General features: G+C 42.2%; 1 protein-coding gene across 7 annotated transcripts in view; it reads left to right on the top strand.

Annotated features, from left to right (window-relative positions):
• Window positions 1-21,588, top strand: part of scn8aa (sodium channel, voltage gated, type VIII, alpha subunit a) — a 168,625-nt gene that overhangs the window by 137,533 nt on the left and 9,504 nt on the right. For 6 of the 7 annotated variants that reach the window (XM_089004869.1, XM_089004857.1, XM_089004848.1 and 3 more), the window contains 6 exons: window positions 8,532-8,654; window positions 15,964-16,248; window positions 17,112-17,165; window positions 19,107-19,244; window positions 19,319-19,423; window positions 20,299-20,569. In XM_089004869.1, the coding sequence (XP_088860995.1) occupies window positions 8,532-8,654; window positions 15,964-16,248; window positions 17,112-17,165; window positions 19,107-19,244; window positions 19,319-19,423; window positions 20,299-20,569 (976 nt within the window). The remainder of the gene's footprint in view (window positions 1-8,531; window positions 8,655-15,963; window positions 16,249-17,111; window positions 17,166-19,106; window positions 19,245-19,318; window positions 19,424-20,298; window positions 20,570-21,588) is intronic. The other variant, XM_089004872.1, reaches the window with a different exon arrangement.

The raw sequence follows: 21,588 nt of genomic DNA on the forward strand, positions 1-21,588 counted from the left end.
ACCGGATTATCGTGAAAACCACGAATCGTACTAAACGGAACTAATTATACATAAAATGACTACAAAAGTGCACGGGAAATGAAAATAGTGCCGTAATACGCAGTATTATCAATATAAACGATATCGATATAATGAGATTTTACTGTAATAATAATAATAATAACAATAATAATAATAATATCGATGAAAAAGGTTTCTTCAGCCGTCATCTGTACTTCTTTGAAGGTGTCGGACGTTTCGCTTCTTATCCAAGAAACTTCGTCAGTTTTGCTGACGAAGTCCGACACCTTCAAAGAAGTACAGATGACGACTGAAGAAACCTTTTCATCGATGGACCACTCCTGTACGACTGAGAGCTTACACAGAAATAATAATAATAATAATAATAATAATAATAATAATAATAATAATAATAATAATAATAATAATAATAATAATAATAATAATAATAATAGGGCGGCCCGGTAGTTGAGTGGTTAGCACAGCAGCTTCACAGTGCAGAGGTCGCCGATTTGCGTCCCAGGCCGACCTCCCTGTGTGGAGTTTGCATGTTCTCCCCGGACCCGCGTCGGTTTTCTCCGGGTCCTCCGGTTTCCTCCCACACTCCAAAAACATGCATGGCAGGCAGATTGACAACTCCAAATTCTCCCTAGGTGTGAGTGTGAGAGTGACTGTTGTTCGTCTTTGTGTGCCCTGCGATTGGCTGGCAACGAATTCAGGGTGTCCCCCGCCTCGTGCCCGAAGACAGCTGAGATAGGCTCCAGCACCCCCCGCGACCCTAATGAGGAATAAGCGGTACGGAAAATGGATGGATGGATAATAATAATAATAATAATAATAATAATAATAATAATAATAATAATAATAATCTTCTTTTCCTTTCGGCTTTTCCCCTCAGGGGTCGCCACAGCGAATCAATGTCCTGTCTACAGTCCAAACATCATGGCTGGTCTCACCACTGTTTTATACACTTTTCCTTTCATCCTAGCTGAAACCCTTCTATCACACATCACACCTGATATTTTTCTCCAGCCGTTCCAGCCTGTCTGGACACGCTTCTTCACCTCTTTTCCACACTCTCCATTGCTCTGGACAGTTGACCCAAATTACTTAAAATCCTCCACCTTCTTTTTCTCTTCTCCCTGTAGCATCACTCTCACTTGGATCCCTCTCATTCAGACACATAGATTCCATCTTGCTGTGACTGATCTTCATTCCTCTCCTTTCCAGGGCATATCTCCACATCTCTAGTTTCTCCGCCACCTGTTCCCTGTTCTCGCTGCAGATCACAATGTCATCTGCAAACATCATGGTCCAAGGAGATTCTTGTCTTACATCGTCTGTGAGCCTGCCCATCACCATAGCAAACAAGAAGGGGCTCAGAGCTGACCCCTGGTGGAGTCCCACCTCCACCTTGAATTCCTCAGTCACACCGACAGCACACCTCACAACCGTCTTACAGTCATGATACATGTCTTGCACCGCTCTGACATACTTTTCCGTCACTCCAGACTTGCTTATGCAATGCCACAGCTCTTCTCTGGGCACCCTGTCATACGCTTTCTCCAGATCTACAAAGACACAATGCAATTCTTTCTGACCTTCTCTGTACTTCTCTATCAGCATTTTTAAAGCAAACACTGCATCTGTCGTACTCTTTTTTGGCATGAAGCCATACTGCTGCTCACAAATGTTTACTTCTGCTCTTAGTCTAGCTTCAACTGCTCTTTCCCAGAGTTTCATTGTATGGCTCATCAACTTTATTCCTCTGTAGTTTGTACAACTCTGCACATCTCCTTTGTTCTTAAAAATGGGCACAAGTACACTTCGTCTCCATTCTTCAGGCATCTGTTAACCATCTAAGATCTTGCTGAATAACCCAGTCAGGAACACCACCACCACCTCTCCAAGACACTTCCATACCTCGATTGGTAAATCATCAGGCCCGAGGGCCTTTCCCCCCTTAATCCTCTTCAGCGCCCTCCTTACTTCATCCTTGCTAATGTTTGCTACGTCTTGGTCCACAACAGTCACGTCTTCTACTCTTTGTTCCTTCTCATTTTCCGCATTCATCAATTCTTCAAAGTACTCTTTCCATCTTGCCATCACACTACTGGCACCAGTTAATACATTGCCATCTCTATCCTTAATCACCCGAACCTGCTGCAGGTCCTTACCATCTTTGTCTCTCTGTCTCGCCAGCCTGTAAAGATCAGTCTCACCTTCCTTGCTGTCCAGCCGAGCATACAAGTCATCATAGGCCTCTTGTTTGGTCTTTGCCACCTTTACTTTAACCGTGCGCTGCATCTCCTTGTACTGCTGTCTACTTTCGTCCGTCCTCTCAGTGTCCCACTTCTTCTTTGCTAACCTCTTTCTCTGTATACACTCCTGGACCTCCCCATTCCACCACCAAGTCTCCTTATCTACCTTTCTTCCACTCGATACACCAAGTACTTTCCGACCTGTGTCTCTGATTACGTTCGTTGTAGTTTGCCAGTCATCTGGAATGACCTCTTGCCCACCCAGTGCTTGTCTTACCTCCTCCTTAAATGTCATGCAACACTCTTCCTTTTTCAACTTCCACCATTTTATCCTCACTTCAGCCTTTGGTTTCTTCATCTTCCTCACTGCCAGCGTCAACCTACACACCACCGACCTGTGCTCTCTGACTACACGCTCACCAACCACTACTTTGCAGTCACTGATTTCCTTTAGATGGCGCCGTTGACACAAAATGTAGTCTACCTGTGTACTTCTGCCTCCACTCTTATAGGTCACCCTATGTTCATGTCTCTTCTGAAAGAAAGTATTCACAATAGCCATTTCCATTCTCTTAGCAAAGTCACCCACCATCTGTCCTTCAGCATTCGTCATCTGGAGTCCAAACCTGCCCATTACCTCCTCATCATCTTTGTTTCCTGCGCCAACATGTCCATTGAAGTCTCCACCAATTACAACCCTCTCACTTCTCGGGATGTTCTGTATGACTTCATCAAAATCCAACCAAAATTTCTCCTTCTCCGCCAGCTCACATCCTACTTGTCCTACAACATTAAACATCACGCCTTCAATTTGTAGCTTCAGACTCATCATTCTATCTGATACTCTTTTTACTTCTAAGACATTCCTAACAAATTCCTCTTTTAAAATAACCCCATCTCAATTTCTCTTTCTGTCTTCACCATGATAGAACAACTTAAACCCTGACCCTAAGCTTCTAGCCTTGCTCCCTTTCCACCTGGTCTCCTGGACACACAGTATGTAAATTCCTTGTGTGTTCTACATACTTGGCAATAAAGATGATTCTGATTCTGATTCTGATTCTGATGTCTACCTTCCTTCTCTGCATCATGTCAACCAGCTCTCGACCTTTACCTGTCATTGTTCCTACATTCAAAGTTCCTACTCTTAGTTCTATACTCTTGGGCTTCCATTTCTCTCTTTTCCTCCGGGCACACCGCCCTCCTCTCCTTCTGCGACCAACAGTAGTCAATTTTCCACTGGCACCCTGAAGGTCAACAGTACCAATGGCGGCCGTTGTTAACCCGGGCCTCGACCGATCCGGTATGGGATTCAGAGGTTTGATTCGCATATTTGTTTTGGCAAATATTTTTACGTCAGATGCCCTTCCTGACACAACCCTCTGTATTTATCTGGGCTTGGGACCACCACAATAAAACACTGGTTTGTGCCCCCTTGTGGATACATTAATAATAATAATAATAATAATAATAATAATAATAATAGGCGGCCCGGTAGTCGAGTGGTTAGCACGGTTCGCGTCGCGGTCCGGCCTCCCTGTGTGGAGCTTGCATGTTCTCCCCGGGCCCGCGTGGGTTTTCTCCGGGTCCTTCGGTTTCCTCCCACACTCCAAACCCATGCATGGCGGGCAGATTGACGACTCCAAATTGTCCCTAGGTGTGAGTGTGAGAGTGACTGTTGTAAGTCTTTGTGTGCCCTACGATTGGCTGGCAACCAATTCAGGGTGTCCCCACCTCGTGCCCGAAGACAGCTGAAATAGACTCCAGCACCCCCGGCGACCCTAATGAGGAATAAGTGGTACGGAAAATGGATGGATGGATAATAATAATAATAATAATAATAATAATAATAATAATAATAATAATAATACATTTGATTTATAAGTGCCTTTCAAAACTCTCAAGGTCACTTTACAGACACAGGATCAGTTTTTCTGTGGGTGAGCACTCAACCCGAAAGCTAGCTAATAGATAGCTAATAGCTAGCTAGACAGCCAGCTAGCCAGTTAGATAGCTAATAGATAGCTAGCTGGATAGCCAGCAAAATAGCTAGCAAGATAGCCAGCGAGTTAATTTTGATGATAATAATTTTTAGGGCAAAAAAATTCTAGATACAGGTAACTGGAAAATATTATTCATTCATTCTTTCTTTTTTTCCAGTCAATTCTTCTTCATGATTTTATTGTGTTGTTTTTGTTGTTGTTCCTCCCTCCTTCTGGTTTTGGTTTGCTTTATTTCTGTTTTTTTTTTGCGCTCTCGTCATCCTGGGATCACAGCCCCAGATGTCATTGGCCTTGAAACGCAGAAGGACGCCGAGACACTGAGGCAACCCCCAACCCAACTGGCCCAGCTTGGGGCCATTCGCCGGGCACACCCAAATGGGTGTCGGTGGCATTCCATGGGGTCGGGCGGGCAGAAGGTGATAACTACCCCAAACTTTGTGGCGTAGGTGACGGCAAAATCTTTATTTGAAAAGGCTGCCTATGGTACTCAAAAAAAAAAGAAATCCATGATTTCTGGTCGAGGGACTTGGCCCTGGTCGTCACTTTGCTATTCTCTCCAAAATTTTATCTGTAACCACTTTTTCTTCTGACACCGCCAGTTGAAATGAAGGTTTTGCCGACACAAATCCTCCCTCTGTGACTTTGATAAGCTTTGGATGTTGATGTACTCCATGCGGTGCGTTGGACCACTTGGCGTTCATGGCTGGTTGAAGGTGCACTCACATGGATTGTCCATTGATATTTTCCTTGTTTGTCAGAAACGGCGACACCCCTCGGCACCAGTTTTTAAACATTGTACCACCGTGTTGTCTTCATGAGCAAGTGAGACAAGACTAGCGGGAAGACTGTGAGTCTCAGAAAGTGGTACAGGTAACATCCGAGTTATGGCCGGCGCGAGTTTCGACCGCCCGTACTTACGACCATGACCGCCAGACCTTTTTTTTTTAATTCTACGGCTGCCACCCCAACACGCAAGCAGCCGGCAAAGCGTACTACAATTTTGACCAGCCAGCATGTCACACACTCGCACAGCAATTTACTGCGTGACTACACTCCATACAGTGCGGATACTGTCTCGGCAAGATCTCCTGTAGTACTGTACACTGCTTTTTTCCTTCAGCGTCCGCCTGTGTCCCACCGTGTGAGTCGGGCGACCTCTTCTGACCGAGAGCAGGGAGAGCCATTTTTCAACATAAAATGATAAAAACGATACTAAAAGGTAAGTATAACATTTATAAATGAACTGTACAGTAAACAGTTTCGTATACATGACGGGTACAGTTATACAGTAATAAAAATCGATAACACGAAATATAACATAAAAACTACACTAAAAGGTAAGTATAAAATATATAAATGAACTGTTCAGTAAAAGGTTTTGTATACATTACAGGTACAGTTATACAGTAACAAAAATTGATAATACGAAATATAAAATGATAAAAGTGACACTAAAAGTTATGAAATGTATAAATGAACTGTAAACAATATAAAATAGTATTCTAGAGAAAATGTTGCTTAAAAACATCAGATTGACATCGTATTCTATCCTGTCGTGCAAACGTCACGCCGGCCATTTTGAATGGATTTACGACTTACAACCGTTTGACTTACGATCTTTTTGTCGGAACGGAACCTGGTCGTAACTCGGATGTTACCTGTATAGTGTACTGGCGGACTGTTGTGAACTGGATTGGCATGAATTATGTAACATGATCCATTAGTATTGGACACTGGTCGCATTTGTTGGTAAATCATGTAGGACAGGAAACTGAAAAGCTCAAGCACTGCCAACCCATGGAAATGGTCTGTCACTGATTTATTTATTCATTTATTTATTCATTTATTTATGTTGTCGGTGTCCTGGCCGATAAATTAAAATGGCTGTGTTGTATGTCACGGAGCCCCTCAAACAGAGATCGGGAAACTTTTTGACTTTTTGACTAAGAGAGCCATAAAAGCAAAATATTTTTAGCTCTTTTTTTTGCTTTGTCACCAAAGTATATAATCAATCCAGTGGCGGGCCGTGGATTTCATCACTAGGCCTTCAGTAGTGCGACGTCTGAATCAATCCAGTGGTGTGATTTACAAGTCCACTAGAGGCTAACATTAACCTGGAAATAATTGACCGTCTTGGAAATGGCTTGAACAGTAAATCTGCAAGCAAATAAATTACCTCTCCTCCTTCAGCCATTGTGTCTTGACAAAACCACTATTAAATCAACACAATATACAGGTAACATCCGAGTTACGACCGGGTTCCGTTCCAACGAAACAATCGTATGTTAAATGGTCATAAGTCGAAATCCATTCAAAATGGCCGACGTGATGCTCACACGACAGGGTAGGAGACGATGTCAATCTGTTGTTTTTAAGCAACGTTTTCGATTGAATACTATTATATACCAAACTGTTTACAGTTCATTGATACATTTGATCACTTTTAGTGTAATTTTTATCATTTTATATTTCGTCTTATCAATTTTTATGACTGTATAACTGTACCTGTAATGTACACAAAACTATTTACTGTACAGTTCATTTATAAATGCTATGCTTACCTTTTAGTGTCGTTTTTATCATTTTAGGTTGAAAAATGGCTCTCCCTGCTAACGGCCAGAAGTGGTCGCTCAAAACACGCTCAGACTCAGGCGAACGCCAAAGGACAAAAAGCAGTGTAAAGTCCAACAGGAGATGTTGCCCAGACGATATCTCTACTGTATAACTATTGTACTGAGTGTAGTCACGTAGTAGATTGTTGTGCGAGTGTGTGACATGCTGGTTGGACAAAATTGTAATACGTGTTGTCGGCTGCTTGTGTGTTGTGGTGCCAGGCGTAGAATAAAAAAGGGTCTGGCGGTCGTGGTTGTAAGTACAGGGTAGTCGTAAGTCGCGCCGGTCATAACTCGGATGTTACCTGCATCTGCTTATGCAGCTCGCTACTGATACAGTGTGCTAGCTTTTGCCAGTATGCTCTTATCACCTTGCCAGTATGCTCTTATCACTAATCGCGTCTAGTGATCAGAGCAGTTTTCGCAAACTATGATTGGCTAGTGACTAGCCAATCATATTTTGCGTCGTTCCAACTTCAAAGTTGCGTTGGTTAACCCTTTCAGGGACAATGGTTACTACCGGACAATTTATGATGCTATTGGGTGACAGGATGCATCAAAGGGTTTGTCCAACTTTTGGGACATTAGGGCAGATTATTATTGGTTCGTCTCACCACTGTCCGTTATCTCCTTCTGTTAATGACTGAAAACTGTGCTGGCCTTAGATTAGTTTTGCAGGCAGCAGCAGTTGGAGCTCCAAAGTGAACAAAGGGGCCACTTTCTTTCTGTTGAACGCATATAATGTTCAAACATTTTGACACAAGAGGGGCTGCAACCGTTTCTTGTCTATGAATTGGCTACACCTGGACCGTAGTCAGTAAACGTTTGCTATCCTTCAAGTGTTGATCAATTCATCAGGTGTGCCCTCTACGTCCAAGCCTGTCTCTCGTGTGTGGTTCATGTGACTGTGGATTCCCTCTTTTATACACCCCTACCCCCTAAGTATGTAACCATTTGAATGTAAATGATGTATAAGAAATGATGTTAGTCCAGTGACACTCTTGTACATGTTGACTTGTATTCTTTCTCTTAGGTACCGTTATTTTGTCTGTCTTAAATTGTGATTGGGATTTGCGCCCAAGAGCGACACGGAAAGACAATGTTAGAGGGGCAAGGGTAAGGCTCTCCGATCTGTTGGGTGTTTAATCAACTCCTGCAGGGTGACCTTTCTTCTTCTTCTTCTTACTCCTGCCTTTCCCTACCCGAGTCTTCATCTGTGTCCCCCTTCCTGTCCCCCTAGCTCGTCCCACTTGTACTCAACTGTGTCATGTACTACTCTGCCTGATTTGCCCTTAATTTGAGTCCATTCTGTCTCTATCTCTCTCTCTTGCTCAATTCCACATTTTTTCACAGGTACACCGGACCCCCACCCCCCAAGCCCCCTAATTAACTGATGTGAACAACCCCCTTGCCTTCTGCTACCCACAAAAACCCACCATACACATCAAACCTACCCTAAACAATTTCCTTTTCTTTGAAGTGTCTATGCATACATCCAATATTCAGTATGCAGTATGCATATACATGGCATAGATTTCTGTGTGTATGTGAAACAAGTCACCTCGCCTACGCCAGGGCCCTCTCTCTCTTCCTTAGCGAATAATCTCACGCGTCTAACAGTTTGGAACCTTTTTGCTTCTCTGTTTTTTGTGTAGGTGTCTATAGTCAGCCTTGTAGCTAATGCGCTGGGCTACTCCGATCTAGGGCCCATTAAATCACTCAGGACACTAAGGGCCTTGAGACCCCTCAGAGCCTTGTCACGTTTTGAAGGGATGAGGGTAAGATCCAAAACTAAGCAGCTGATCCTTCCGCATGCCCATTCAACAGGTTCAAGCATGCTAGAACCGAAAAATGACCAACAGTGACAAAATCAACCGACAAATCTTTGGGCTGTTTCTCTTCAAAGCAGAAAAGCCAAACCTTTTCAATCCATGTACCATGTGTTCTTTTCATTTTTTTTTCTTTATCGTGGTTAGCTTTAGCAAACGAGTCATGATGCAGCTCTAATAACAGTCGAACGAACAACAGGCATTGCAATTGATTGTCAAAAACATTCTAAAAAACAGGGACATTGATTCTTCGAGAAAAGCTGCCTCATCACATGTGTGATTTCTTCGGATTCTTACATTGTTGCCAGTTGATAACCACCAGGTGTGACCCCGTTAGCGCCAACGCTCACGTCCTATCTCACACAGAGGTCAAATCAACAAATAGCCCCTGATTCTGTTAATGAATCAGAATCATCTTTATTGCCAAGTATGTAAAACACGCTGCACTAGTATCATCATAGGAAGATTTGAGGCACTATACAGTCCTATTTGAAGATCATCTACACACACCTACCCTGCACCACCTCCGTCACAGATTCCCCCGACACCTCCCACCCTTTCCCCAGCACAGCATTGGTGGCAACAACCACCAAGAATTGACAGGACGCCAAAAGTCCCCAGGAAGACATCAACATTCAATACAGTGTTAGAAACCTTACAATCTCTTCTTTCATCAGAAAAAAACAGTAAATCCCCAAGTTATATGGGTCTGGAGTTATCTGAGCTTGAAATGAGGGCATCTGTCCAAAATACAATGTAATGCATACATATTGGTTTGTTTCGCGCTTAAAAAACAGCTGAAGTTGTAACAAAGCACTAACCACAAAAAGGAAATGTTGCCCCCTCGTGGAAGGGTAAATAATAATAATAGTAATAATAATAATAATAATAATAATAATAATAAAACATGTCATTTCTAAGCGCCTTTCGAACTCTCAAGGTGACTTTACAGTCACAGGATGAAGTTTCTGTGGGTGAGCAGGGGCAGCCACATGCGCCAGCGTTCACTCAACCCCAAAGTAACTCAAATAGATAGTAAACTAGCTAGCTAATGCATAGCAAATAAATAGTGAATAGATAGCCAACAGCTGGACAGCTAGACAGCGTACAGCCAGCCAGCTAGACAGCTTGGCTAGCTATTTGCTGTCTAGCTGGCTGGCTGTAAGCTGGCTAGCTGTTGGCTATCTGGTTAACTATTAGCTATTTATTTTTTATCCTTTAGCTAGCTAGGTAGCTATTAGCTGTCTAGCTGTATTCTGTCTAGCTGGCTATCTGTTGGCTATCTGGCTATCTATTGACTATTTATTAGCTATCCATTAGCTAGCTGGCAAAACATTCCCAAGTTATGTGGGTCTGGAGTTAACTGAGCTTCGAATGGGAGTGGATGTCCAAATACAATGCAATTCAAACGTCTTGGTATATACAGCGCTTTAACAGCTGAAGCTGGAACAAAGCACTACCATGGAAAAAAGGAAATGCTTCCCCCTTGTGGAAAGAAAAAAAAACATTGCCAGAGGCCATGGCCAGCGCTTTATCGACACCCAAGCATGAAAAAACAAACCCCGAAGAAATTCGTGAATGGCAGTGAATGAGTTAAGAATTTGTCCAAAAGTGACAGACCCGGTCTTGAGAAGCTGCATTCATTCATCACATACCTCAAGGCTTATTCATACCAGCTGTCCATAGACTCAAATGCAATGCTTGTGAGCAGGCATTTTAGACCCTGGAGAGGCTGTATGGATGCTAGCTAGTCAAACCATCAAGATTTCCTCTTGTGGAATGAATTGGTGGGACATTTTAGGTCAGGTGGGAAGGTTGAAAGAGAGGCAAAAGGGGTCAAAATAGCTCCCGCTGGCTCAGTTTGACCACATGGTTATTCACTTATTTACATAGAATGTTAACGTGTGCGTAAGCGCTCAGTTGTACAATGAAAAGGTTTCTTCAGGCGTCATCTGGACTTTGTTGAAACAGATTAGCTTCAGGGAGTTGTCCACTGCTCCTCCCAACTGTAGGGCAAGGATCTATCAAAGCAGAGGTTTGGCACCGCCACCGCTGAACATTCAGGATGTATATCGGGCCAGAGCGAACAGCACAATTTTAGTTCGCTGGCGAAGCTTTTCGGATGAGGAGCGAAACGTCTTACGCCTTCAAAAAAGTCCAGATGACGGCAGAAGAAACCTTTACATCGATATAATGTTAACATTTTGCCTCAAGTGGCCAATGTCAACTGCCTGATCAATCAATAAATGAATGGTGAATAGAGAAAGGAAATATAGACTTTCAACCACCATGACCAAAAACCAAAAACAGGCGGTTTTTGTGTCACGTGGAATTGAAATTTGTTCCAATCCAGGTCGATCGCAGTTTTCAGAATCAGAAAGCCTTTAATAGTCCCGTTATGGAGGAAATTTGCAGTCCACAGCAACAAAATTGAAAAAAGGGGGTACAAAGATACAAAGTATTCTATGCAGATACATCTGTGTAAACTCTGACAGGCTCATACAGGATTGATGAAACGGTTTCTTCAGCCGCCATCTGGACTTATTTCAAGGTGTCAGAGGTGTCACTACTTATCCAAGAAGCTTCGTCAGCGAACTAAAATTTTGCTGGTCACTCTGGCCCTATATATATCCCTAATGTCCAGAGGTGGCGGTGCCAGACCTCAGCTTTGATAGGTCCCTGCTCTAAGGTTGGGGGGAGCCGTGGACTATTCCTTGTGGCTACGCTGATTACTTATTTTGTCCTGACTGATTATGGTCTACGATTGACCTTGATTGCCCCATTCACTCTGGTATCACCTCATCAGCATGACTAAGCCTATGTGGTAACAATCTAAGAATTCTGTTGTAAGCACGGTCTAATCGTGCACCTTGGCGATTTAGTGAATGGTTTTGCTGTTTTCCAAATAAATGCTTATTTTACTCCCCTTTCAAACCATATATTTTCACCATATATATATATATATATATATATATATATATATGGTGAAAATATATGACAGATACAGGTACAGATTAGCTTCAGGGAGTTGTCCACTGCTCCCCCCAACCGTAGGGCAGGGATCTATCAAAGCAGAGGTTTGGCACCGCCACCGCTGGACATTAAGGATATATATCGGGCCAGAGCGACCAGCACAATTTTAGTTCGCTGACGAAGCTTTTCGGATGAGGAGCGAAACGTCTTACGCCTTCAAAAAAGTCCAGATGACGGCAGAAGAAACCTTTACATCGATAGAATGTTAACATTTTGCCTCAAGTGGCCAATGTCAACTGCCTGATCAATCAATAAATGAATGGTGAATAGAGAAATTAAATATAGACTTTCAACCACCATGACCAAAAACCAAAAACAGGCGGTTTTTATGTCACGTGGAATTGATCACATTATTGACTTCCTCACCACATATCATCTCACCACAATTAGATACCGCAAATTTGTTCCAATCCAGGTCGATCGCAGTTTTCAGAATCAGAATCAGAAAGCCTTTAATAGTCCCATTATGGAGGAAATTTGCAGTCCACAGCAACAAAATTGAAAAAAGGGGGTACAAAGTATTCTATGCAGATACATCTGTGTAAGCTCTGATAGGGTCATACAGGATTGATAAAACGGTTTCTTCAGCCGTCATCTGGATTTATTTCAAGGTGTCAGTGAGGTGTCACTTCTTATCCAAGGAGCTTCGTCAGCGAACTAAAATTTTGCTGGTCACTCTGGCCATATATATATATATATATATATATATATATATATATATATATATATATGTTTTATATATATATATATATGTTTTATATATATATATATATAGGTTTTATATATCTATCTATATATATATATATATATATATATATATATATATATATATATATATATATATATATATATATATATATATATATATATATATAGGTTTTTTTATATATATATATATATATATATATATAGGTTATATAGGCCCGGTAGTCGAGTATATATATAAAATCAATCATAGACAATAATTAGACAAAAGAAAAGAAGTAATCAGATTAGCGTCAGGCAGTAGTCCACTGCTCCTCCCAACCTTAGAGCAGACACCTATCAAAGCAGAGTTCCGGCACTGCCATCTTTGGACATTAGGGATATATATAGGGCCAGAGCTACCAGCAAAAAAAAATGTTCGCTGACAAAGCCTGTTGGATGAGAAGCAAAATATCCAACACCTTCAAAGAAGTACAGATGATGGCTGAAGAAACCTTTTCATCGATGCAGATATAAATTGTCAGAAGACTGAAATGTTTGACTGTGCAAAAAAAAATGTTTCATAAGAATCAGAATAAGAAAACCTTTATTCGTCCCACAATGGGGAAATTTGCAGTCCACAACGGCAATTTGAAAGGGGATGGGGTAGGGGGTGGGGGTGAAAGGAAAGGTTTTCTCACCTGACTGTTTGGAGCCACGCAACTGCTGCCATTTTTTGGAGGCCAGTTACTGATCCAGTTGAAATGTACGCAAAATGCCTGCCAGATGCCAAAGAGTCGCCCTCACTATCTATCCACTTATTTTTCTATTGATTTATTGATTTGAGTGGTTCTTGGATCACACCATGCTTCCGTATGTAACATGCATGTCCTAGAACTACCAGTGCGGACGAAGACTTTTGGAAAGCGGTTTTCCCTCTTTTGTCTTGCATTTCTCTGCTCCGTCGCTTCCCGCGTAGCATATTGGGAAATCAATTTGGCTGTTGTTCGGCTTTCAAGGAAAGCCATTCTCTCAACAATTGCAACAAAATTTGGTGAATGCTGATTTGCACCAATATGGTCGACATTCGCGTGATTCGCGCCGTCGGCATGCCGAGAAATCGGACAAGAGAGGGAACATGGCTTCACAAAACGATGACATGCATGCTCAGCTGTCAAGCTGCCATGAAAAGAGCACTGCTATGTTAGCGTAGCATTCGCTGCATAGAAGGACACTGCTAAGAATACATTTGGACTGCTTCAATGTGACTTTTATGTTTGACTGCTGTCGGATTGTTTGAATTAGTTGAGCTCGTCAAGAAAACAAATTCTGATTGAGAATTTGAAGACACAATGTGCTTGCTTTGAATTAGCTTTGGTGCGACACATCATACCGGCATGTCCAAAGAACGTTCAGAGAATGAAATAATAATAATAATAATAATAATAATAATAATAATAATAATAATAATAATAATAATAATAATAATAATAATAATAAAGTCATAGGAACCATTATGGAATCCTTCATTTAGAAACCAAAGAAATCATCCAGGTAAGTAGCTAATATAAAACTAAAATTGAGTACACACAATGTGTACCATTTTGTATTCAAAAACATTTCCGTCTTCACGCAAAAAAATTCAGCCCGACCCGATCCAACCCGAAGGTCTTAAATCTCGACCTGACTCGAGCCTGACCAATGAACTTGATTTGCAAACCCGAAATTTCAAGTCATTGGTGATGATTTAGAATCACAAATGAAAGCCTTTGTAACAAAACCTAAGCTAAACAAACAAAAGCGTATAAACATTGACATTTTTACTATTTCTCTGGTGGTTAAAAAATATTAACTAGGAACCAACTACAGGTATTATCTGACTTATGACCGGCTCGACATACGACCACGATCTCCAGACCCTATTTCAAACATTTTAATTCTACGCCTGGCACCGCAACGCGCTAACAGGCCGGCAACGCATACGACAATTTTGGCTAGCCAGCATCTCACTCTCGCACAGCAATTGACCGTGTGATGGCACCAAAGGGGGGGAGTCTGCCAGTCATTTAGCCTCTGAGTCTCTATTCAACATTTTGAATGTATTTCGACTTACGACCATTTCGACTTAAGACCATTTTGACTTACGACCGTTTGGAACGGAACTCTGTCGTAAGTCGGATGTTACCTGTATTTTCTATCACTGACAGTTTTTTTACAATTTGACTGAAAATTTAAAATTTTCATTGAAAAATTGAAACATTTAATTTTTCATTTTGACGAGTGGTGCCATAAACCGCAGCAGCAACAGGACGTCTTTAAGCAGCGCGCCACTTGAAGAGAGTGACGGAGGCAAAAACACAGAAATACAATCAATTGACATCAATAATTTAGAACAATAAACAAAGAATAACGTTATTTTGATAATAAAACTTCCTTAGTTTAGTATCCACACATTGTTTTAATATACATTTTTATAAACATAAAAAAAAAATCCGCGAGAGAAACCCCACCCACCCAGAGCCCGACCCCACCCTAACGCAATGATTGACATTTTGAGCTCGACCCGACCCGAAATACCCAGATAGCCAACAGCTACCCAGCTAACCCCCAGCCAGCTAGACAGCTAATAGCTAGCCAGCCAGATAGCCAAGAATATCTTTTTTTCACACATCCTCATCAGTATTTTTGAATAGTGTGACTACTAGTCTATATGCCTGCCTCGCAGCAATGCAGACAGTGAAAGAGCATCACATAACTATCACACAACACTGCCATGTCACATATTAACACATCACGTGATTACATCCTAACATGTTAGCTAATATGTCCTGTATGTAGGTGATGGTACACACAAGCACATCATGTGAAATCCTGATATCATGCGACATGCTAACATGCCAAGCATACAATAAACAAGCAAATGAATAACATACGGTGTGCACCGTGTAAACCGCAAGTAGACAAACTTTAATGATGTTGACGTTATCGTTCCCTTTCTCTGGCGATTTCTCTCGCGTGACACGGAACCGGAAGTACTACCAAACTCAGTTTTGCTCCCGATCTGTTTTTTAAAATACGCATACTTGTATGCCTGTGTGTTGTTGTGAGGCGGACGTACGTATGGCAGAAGAGGATATGTACCGGTATATAAAACTTGCGTCCTTTCATCCGGTGCGCCCAATGTGTGTGTTAAATACAGAAATGGCACACATAAATGAGACTGCGCCTTTTCACACAGTGCGCCCTTTGGTCGTGAAAATACGGTAATCATGACAAAATAGTCTAAATAAAGTATTGAGGAACGATTTTAAGATAAACATATACATGAAGGTTGACATAGAAAAGTAAAGACTTTTAACAAAACAACCAGCCCAAAAAAATATTTTTGTTGTTATGGCAACCAATGACAATATTGGCGCCGGTTACAGTTAGCGTCAGGTCATAAGAGTATGATGTGTCATGCCGACAGTTGAAGATGATCATTTGGTTATGTTTCGTGGTATTAACGTTGTGTTATGTTGTCTTTCCTCATGTGGTTTAGGTGGTGGTCAACGCCTTGGTGGGAGCCATCCCTTCCATTATGAATGTCTTGCTGGTTTGCCTCATCTTTTGGCTGATTTTCAGTATCATGGGCGTCAATTTGTTTGCGGGCAAATACTACTTTTGTTTCAACGAGACCTCCGAGGAGTACTTTCCCGTTGACGTGGTCAACAATAGAACCCAGTGCGAGGCCCTGGTGGAACAAAATTTTACAGAGGTCAGGTGGAAGAACGTCAAAATCAACTTTGACAATGTGGGCGCCGGTTACCTGGCCTTACTGCAAGTGGTGAGAGTTGACTTTTTGAAAAAAACTGCCTCATTGTCTCATTCCTTTAACTCCTTCACTGCCAGATGATGTCCAAAATCGTGTCTACTCCTGTGCCAGGGTTTTTCTTATTGTCACTTAACTTCCAGGACTCACAGAATATTGAGTATTAGGATGACATAGCATTCAATGCCGCGCAAGAAACCTTAGACTCTTTTCTTTCATCAGAAAAAAACAGTTCATTCATAATGGTATGTGTCTGGAGTTATCAGAGCTTGAAATGAGGGCGGCTGTCCAAAATACAATGCAATGCTGGTTGATATAGCGCTTTAACAACAGCTGAAGCTGGAACAAAGTACTAATAAAAAGTGCTGCCTTTCCAGCAGCTCCTGTGTTTTGCTTTTCTACTTTCATTTCTTTCATAACTTTGCTGCTGTGAAATTTAAATTTCTCCACTGCGACACTAATGAAGGCAAATCCAATCAATCTAATATGGGTACAACAAGGAAATGCTGCCCTCTTGTGGAAGGGGAAAACATTGCCAGAGTTCTGGCCAGCGCTTTATCGGCGTCCAAGCAAGAAAAAAACAAAACCCGAACAAATTTGGGAATGGCGCTCTACGTCATATTTTCAATTCCCCAATAAATTTGAAAATGGCAGTGAATGAGTTACTTTATATCCACAATTGTGAGAGGATGCTTTCCGTTTTGTGTCTTTGGGTGTTTATTTGGCCTTCCTCTCACTTCTTGTTTTCCTTTCATCCGCTGCTGAAATCACGTTTGATTTGCGTTTGGACATTATTTGCTTTTACTTTGAACGAAATGCTGCCTTGACTCTGTGTTTTCTGTTGTATAGTGACTCAACATGTCCTTCTTTCTCCAAAGGCCACATTCAAAGGCTGGATGGACATTATGTATGCAGCTGTGGATTCCAGAGATGTAAATGACTTCTACTTTTTATTGTCAATGATATTTACAATGACTTTAAATGTCAGGTGTGATGTGTGATGGAAGGGTTTCAGCGAGGATGAAAGGAAAAGTCTGTAAAACTGTGGTGATAGCAGCCATGATGTTTGGACTGTAGACGGTGCCACTGAAGAAAAGACAGGAAGCAGAGCTGGAGGTAGCAGAGATGAAGATGTTGAGGATTACTTTAGGAGTGACCAGGTTGGATAGGATCAGGAAGGAGTATACCAAATGGAGAACTCATATTAGAGGCTTTGGAGAGAAAGTATGACTGAGATGGTTTGGATGATGTCCAGAGGACAGAGAGTGACTATATCGGGATAAGGATGCTGAGCCTTGAACTGCCAGGCAGGAGACCGAAAAGGAGGTTTATGGATGTTGTCTAAGAGGACATGAAGGTAGCTGGTGTGAGAGAAGAGGATGCGCACAACCGATGGAGGACACTGATTCCCTTTGGTGACCTCTAAAGCGAAAAGCCCAAAGGAAAAGAAGAAGATTTACAATGACTTGGACATCCTAAAATTGTTCACTTTACAGGCAGTTGTAGCCACACTGGTGCAGCTACTTAGTGTCATGCCCACAGTATAAGATCATCTATGGTCACGACTCATAGCTCGTGACCATAGATGAGGGTTGGGATGTAGATTGACCGGGAAATTGAGAGCTTGGCCTTTTGGCTCAGCTCCTTCTTCACCGCCACAGGTCGGTACAAAGTCCGAATCCCAACAGATACCACATTGATTTGCCTGTCGATCTCTCGCTCCCTTATACCCTCATTCGAACAAGACTCCCAGATACTTCAACTCCTCCACTTGGGGCAAGATCTCCACCATAACCCGGACAGGGCACTCGTCCTTTTCTGACTAAGAACCATTGTCTCAGATTTAAAGGAGGTTTTAGAGGGTGAGCTGTAGTGTACTCCTGCTGGGGACTCCCTTGTTCTGCTGGGTGATTTTAATGCTCATATGGGCAATGACAGTGAGACCTGGAGACAGGGCCCAGCTCAATCCCCCTGAGTATCAGTTTAGTTTTTGGTACTTCTAATAATGTCTGGTCAGCTGACCTGAGGCACCGGGAAGATGTGTAGGAGTGGATGAGCTTGGAGAAGAAAGGTGGGTCCCGGTCATTTGATAACAAATAATAGTATCTTGAAAAGAAAACATAGAGGGAGCCAGTGAAGGGTTGCCAGAGTTAGTTACAGTATGCGCTCGCTCTTACGAGTACCAGTCAGGAGGTGAGCTGGAGACGCTTTATGGAGGATTGACTGACTCCAAAGTACATTACAGTCATCGAGCCAGGATTGTGACAAAGGCGTGAGTGACTGCTTCAAGATTCTCATGAGAAAGGGGAGGACTGATTTTAGCCAGCTGCTGAAGATGAAAGAAGCTAGAATGAACAGCGGCACCAATTTGTCGCTCAAGTTTAAAGTCACGCTACAGTTTAAGAGCTAAGTTTGAGACTGTTGACTTCAGATAAGGAGCCAGAGGGGCCCAAGTCTACAGGATGAGATGGACATGGGCCACTGGGACCAAACAGTATCAGGTCTGTCTTATTTTCATTGAATTTCAAGACCTTTTGTGCCATGCAGGTTTTGATTTCCTCCAGGCAGGATCAAAATAGCCTTAAGTGCTCAGTGGCACAATGATCCGAGAGTCATCTGCAAAGCAGTGGAATGAAACACTACTTAAGATGGAACCCAATGGGAGCAGGTATCGTGAGAACAGATGAGGCCCCAAAGTTGAGCCCTGTGGAACACCACATGACAGAGGGGCGATAGGTGAGGCAGAGCAGCCGAGGGTTGTGTCAGCTGAATTGGACCTATTATGCTCCTGTACTGTGAACATGGTGCTTCTTTTGAATGAAAACATTTGTTCAACTTTAGCTACCCTGTGACAAGGTCTCTTTTACTCCCAGGTGGGAGACCAGCCCGACTATGAAGTTAACATCTACATGTACATCTACTTCGTGGTTTTCATCATCTTTGGCTCCTTCTTCACCCTCAATCTCTTTATCGGTGTGATCATTGACAACTTCAACCAGCAAAAGAAAAAGATAAGTTAAACATGTCTTTGATCTTCTTGTCATAAAAAGATTGTAACCAAATCTCTTTTTTTAATCCCTTTTACTTTGGAGGTCAGGATATCTTCATGACAGAAGAACAGAAAAAGTACTACAATGCAATGAAGAAATTGGGTTCTAAAAAGCCTCAAAAACCCATCCCTCGACCACAGGTACAGGATTTACTTAGATATGGGATGTTCTTGGAGATTTTATTTCGAATCACCCACAAAACTGAGTTGACGATGACTTCGGAAGCCCATCTGGAGAGGCTTTGGATGGAGCAAAGAGCGTTCCGAGCATTCATAGCCACAATCGTAATCTATGTATGCTTAGAAAAAGTAAAAAAAAAACATGTTCCTCAAGGTCAAACATGCCACCCTTGTGCTTGAGAAGCACTGCTGTTGTGTGAGACGATACTATTCACAGAAAAGGGTTTATTCAGCTGTCATCTGTACTTCTTTGAAGGTGGTGGCTGCAGAAACCTTTTCATTGATGGACCACTTCTGAACGACTGAGAATTTCCACACACAAACATTAGATTCTGTTCATTCATTCTTCTTCCTGACCGCTTTATCCTCTCAAGGGTCGCAGGGGTGGTGCTGCAGTCTATCCCAGCCATTTTTGGGCACGAGGCAGGGGACACCCCGAATTGCCAACCAATCACAGGGCACACAGAGACAAACAACCACCCATTCTCACACCTAGAGACAATTTGGAGGGTTTAATCAGCCTGCCATGCATATTTTTGGCAAGTGGGAGGAAACCGGAGGACCCGGAGAAAACCTACACAAGCCCGGGAAGAACCTGCAAATTCCACACAGGGAGGTCAGAGCGGGATTTGAACTCTGCACTGTGAAGTCGGTGTGCTAACCACTTGACTACTGGGCTGCCTGAGCCTGTTTAAAAAATATAATAAATAAATACAAAACTGGAGTCCCCACAAATGACAGTGCATAGTGTAGGTCAAAAAATAAATACATCAGTGGATTTATACATTTATGACTCACTCCTGATTAAATTTTGTGACCTCTGGTCGTCTCCACAGAACAAGATCCAAGGAATGGTGTTTGACTTTGTCACCCAGCAAGTCTTCGACATATCCATCATGATCCTCATTTGTCTCAACATGGTCACCATGATGGTGGAAACAGACGACCAATCTGACGAGACAGAAAATGTCCTCTACTGGGTCAACTTCATCTTCATTGTGGTCTTTACCACAGAATTCTTGCTGAAACTCTTTGCTCTTCGCCACTACTACTTCACCAATGGTTGGAACATCTTTGACGTGGTGGTAGTCATCCTATCTATTGTCGGTGAGTTGCAGGATGGAAAATTTTCTGTCTGTAAAACCGTACTCTTTGGTTGACCAGACTACAGTTCGTAACACTCTTGGTGTGTCCAGTTTTTCTCTTCCACTACATAGCATAAATTATTCATGGTCATTAAACCATATCACCCCTTTCGAAATAAAACCATTGACACCAAGACACACCAGAGTCTCGAGAGGGGATGAGATCCACTTTGACTTCTTAAAGGCTTGGATCGTGCGGGTCAGTTCTGGTAGACATGCCCTTAAAGGACAACCGACATCTCTTTTTTGTTTCCTAACTGACATCAATGAAAAGGTTTCTTCAGCCGTCATCTGTACTTCTTTGAAGAAGTACAGATGACGGCTGAAGAAACCTTTTCATCGATGGACCACTCCTGTACGACTGAGAGCTTACACAGACCTAACTGACATCAGAAAAAAACGTTTTATAGCATCTAGAATACCCAAAACACGCATTATAATATTTTTAGTCAAATGCAAAACACCAATAAAAATGACTTAAAGTGTCCAAAATCTGCAAAAAAAATGAGCCCGGAAGTGGCCATTTTCAGAAGGTCCCGCACTCTTGTTCGTGGTGTCACCCCAAGACGTCTTGCCTTGCTGGAGAATCAAAACAATGGCTTCAGATTCGGAGAATATGCTTTCTTGTTACTCATCCAGTCATGAATAGGATTCAAATAGTTCTGAAGATGAAAGCATACCTGTTTGCAATCGATTAAAGAATTTATTCAGTGCCATTTTGAGGTATCTGGGGGCAGGAAATGTAGCATTAAAAAGAGGCAGAAAATGGTGACAAAGCTCCGTGTAAGGAATTAATCAGCCCGTTTCTACGGGCTGATTCATTCCTTACACGGAGCTTTGTCGCCCTCTTCTGCCTCTTTTTGGTGCTACACGAAGTTTTCAGACCAAACAAAGTACAGCAAAATGCATTGACGTGATGGAAAGACTGCAATGTGTCCTTTTCCTTCAGTGACGTAACGTGAGGACACCAACTCAATATTC

This window comes from Hippocampus bargibanti, linkage group LG01, assembly GCF_051943395.1.
Source record: "Hippocampus bargibanti isolate YZ-2025 linkage group LG01, ASM5194339v1, whole genome shotgun sequence".
In the NCBI taxonomy this organism is placed as follows: Eukaryota; Metazoa; Chordata; class Actinopteri; order Syngnathiformes; family Syngnathidae; genus Hippocampus; species Hippocampus bargibanti.